This window comes from Vollenhovia emeryi, unplaced genomic scaffold (assembly GCF_000949405.1).
Source record: "Vollenhovia emeryi isolate VEMERY1.0 unplaced genomic scaffold, V.emery_V1.0 DF944887.1, whole genome shotgun sequence".
Lineage (NCBI taxonomy): Eukaryota > Metazoa > Arthropoda > Insecta > Hymenoptera > Formicidae > Vollenhovia > Vollenhovia emeryi.
Window position 1 is genome coordinate 327 of NW_011961479.1, and position 2,030 is coordinate 2,356.

Sequence of the window (2,030 nt, forward strand, 5' to 3'; positions counted from 1 at the left end):
GAATAATGGAATTTTCTCCGTTTGCAATTAACTCTATGCCATCAAAAAGCGCTATAAAAGCGCTCCGTCATACGAAACATATCGATTTTTAAAGGATTTCGATATCATGATCTACATCGAATCGACATCAATTCGATGTCGAAATACTGTTTTTCGACGTCGAATCGGCATCGATTCGATGTCGATCGAGGTTTCATTTCTCAACGAATGCTCGAAATTGCTATCGAAATTGATGTAAGGATCGATATCAAGATTTCGATATCTAATTGACATCAATTCGATGTTTCATTTCTCACTGGGAATAGCATAAGATAGCTTTATTAGACACAGAACAGAACCGTTGCGTGCGAGTGAAAAAGAAGGAAGTAGCGCTGCTAGAAAACGGAACTAACCGTAGTGAACAAAAGTATAGATGCTATGCACGCCAATGGTTACCAACGAATACAAAATATATAAATGGCGCGACAATTTGAGATCATAAACTCCAACAAGGAAAGCCGACCCCCTCCCGTTCTTGGTTTTCCGGGAATTCTCGAATGAAATTTCGCTCGGGTCGTTTTCGTCCCAGTCCGTATGCGCAAGGTTAATATTCTTCATTATAAAGAAGTCTAATATGACAGTTAGTTATATGTGTAACAGCTTATTCATATCGTTTTGTACACAGATTGGAGACACATTACAAGAGGCATCAATAACCAAAAACAGAATTCATACCTGTTTAATCCTCACGCGTAACTAGTACATAAGTACTGCGTTTTCATTGAACTTACACAAAGAAACTTATAGATTAACATGTACAGCATTTTGCAACGCAAGGCGAACGTTATATCGAAATCTGTTGTTGAATCCAGGGTATGTATTTGGCCACATCAACATAAACGATGTATTTCTGTAGACCGCAGAACGAACTTTCATTGATTAGAGATCGCGAAACAACACCACGCAACTCATAACTGTTTTTAATATTGTTTACAAGTATCAGCCCGCTCCCACCGTCACCGTGACAAGGACCCAGTCCGTCTTGCGAACCAGCGCAAAAAGTGTCATGCGAGATTGTACGAATATATTTAGCATCCGCCCAGAGACAGGTCTCCTGCAATTTGTGAAACAAACTTCAACTCGAGGCTTGTAAACAATTTGACAAATACAGTTGTCACAGATATATGTAATTATTGTAATTTGATAATAGCAATTAACGACTTACTTGACTCACGATCGTCGCTCTCACCATCCGTTGATCGTTAACATTACGAAACTTGTCTCCACCCCATCCTACGACATATCCCGTCCTACTAACGACGTCTTCAAGTTTACTTGAGCCGGACCATAGGCAAATAGGCCTGATGAGAGGATTGAACTCGACGACGTTCGTGAGGGTCACAACCGCGAGATCGGAAGTAGCTTTGAGAAAGTGCACATAATCGGGGTGAATCACGTAGCTCGCGACTTTCCGATTGGCAGATCCATCTCCGCGCAATGGGTCCAAGTTATATCGCCCCAGAACCACTTCCAATATATCGACGGGTACTGTTTCGTTATTGCCCAATAAGTACAGTTTCATACAGTACCCCGCTGTAAAAAATACATCGTAAATATGTGATATACGAAAGTTTCGGAAATACTGTGCCATCATCAGCACAATTAATTATTAACGTAATTTAAATACAAACGTATAAATTAAGAAAGTATAACATATATCGCAATCATATAGTGTTACAGATAACGCACCAACGGCAACCGATTAAATTTAATTACGAAAAACTGATCGGAAATTCTTCAGGGTCGCCAGCAAAAATTAAAAACATCAAAATTGGTTGACCATATCTGGCAATTTTAATGGTAAATTATCACGACGTTTCGACCATGGGTTTTGGTCCTTTTCAAGTGATCATATCTGTTACAATTCGAATTTTACAAATTAGTTACGTTTTCGTATTTGTGATAAGTTTACGGTTATATAAATTGTGTGTTACCTGTGGTAATCGTGTATAAAATCATATGTGTTACGTTGGTGTTGAGAGGACTAAAAA

The 2,030-nt window shown here is 38.9% G+C and overlaps 1 protein-coding gene across 2 annotated transcripts; it reads right to left on the minus strand.

Moving 5' to 3' along the window:
* Window positions 1-624: 624 nt before the first annotated feature.
* On the minus strand, window positions 625-1,606 carry LOC105562428 (serine protease gd-like). Of its 2 annotated transcripts, XM_012013276.1 has the most exons (3): window positions 1,205-1,606; window positions 974-1,093; window positions 625-889 (listed from the first exon to the last, which is right to left on the minus strand). In XM_012013276.1, the coding sequence occupies exons 1-3, from the start codon at window positions 1,559-1,561 to the stop codon at window positions 824-826; spliced, it is 543 nt and encodes a 180-aa protein (XP_011868666.1). In that variant the 5' UTR covers window positions 1,562-1,606; the 3' UTR covers window positions 625-823. The 2 variants fall into 2 exon arrangements, with proteins under 2 accessions (XP_011868666.1, XP_011868659.1); XM_012013269.1 differs by having other exon boundaries at window positions 625-1,093.
* Between the last annotated feature and the right edge of the window lie 424 nt (window positions 1,607-2,030).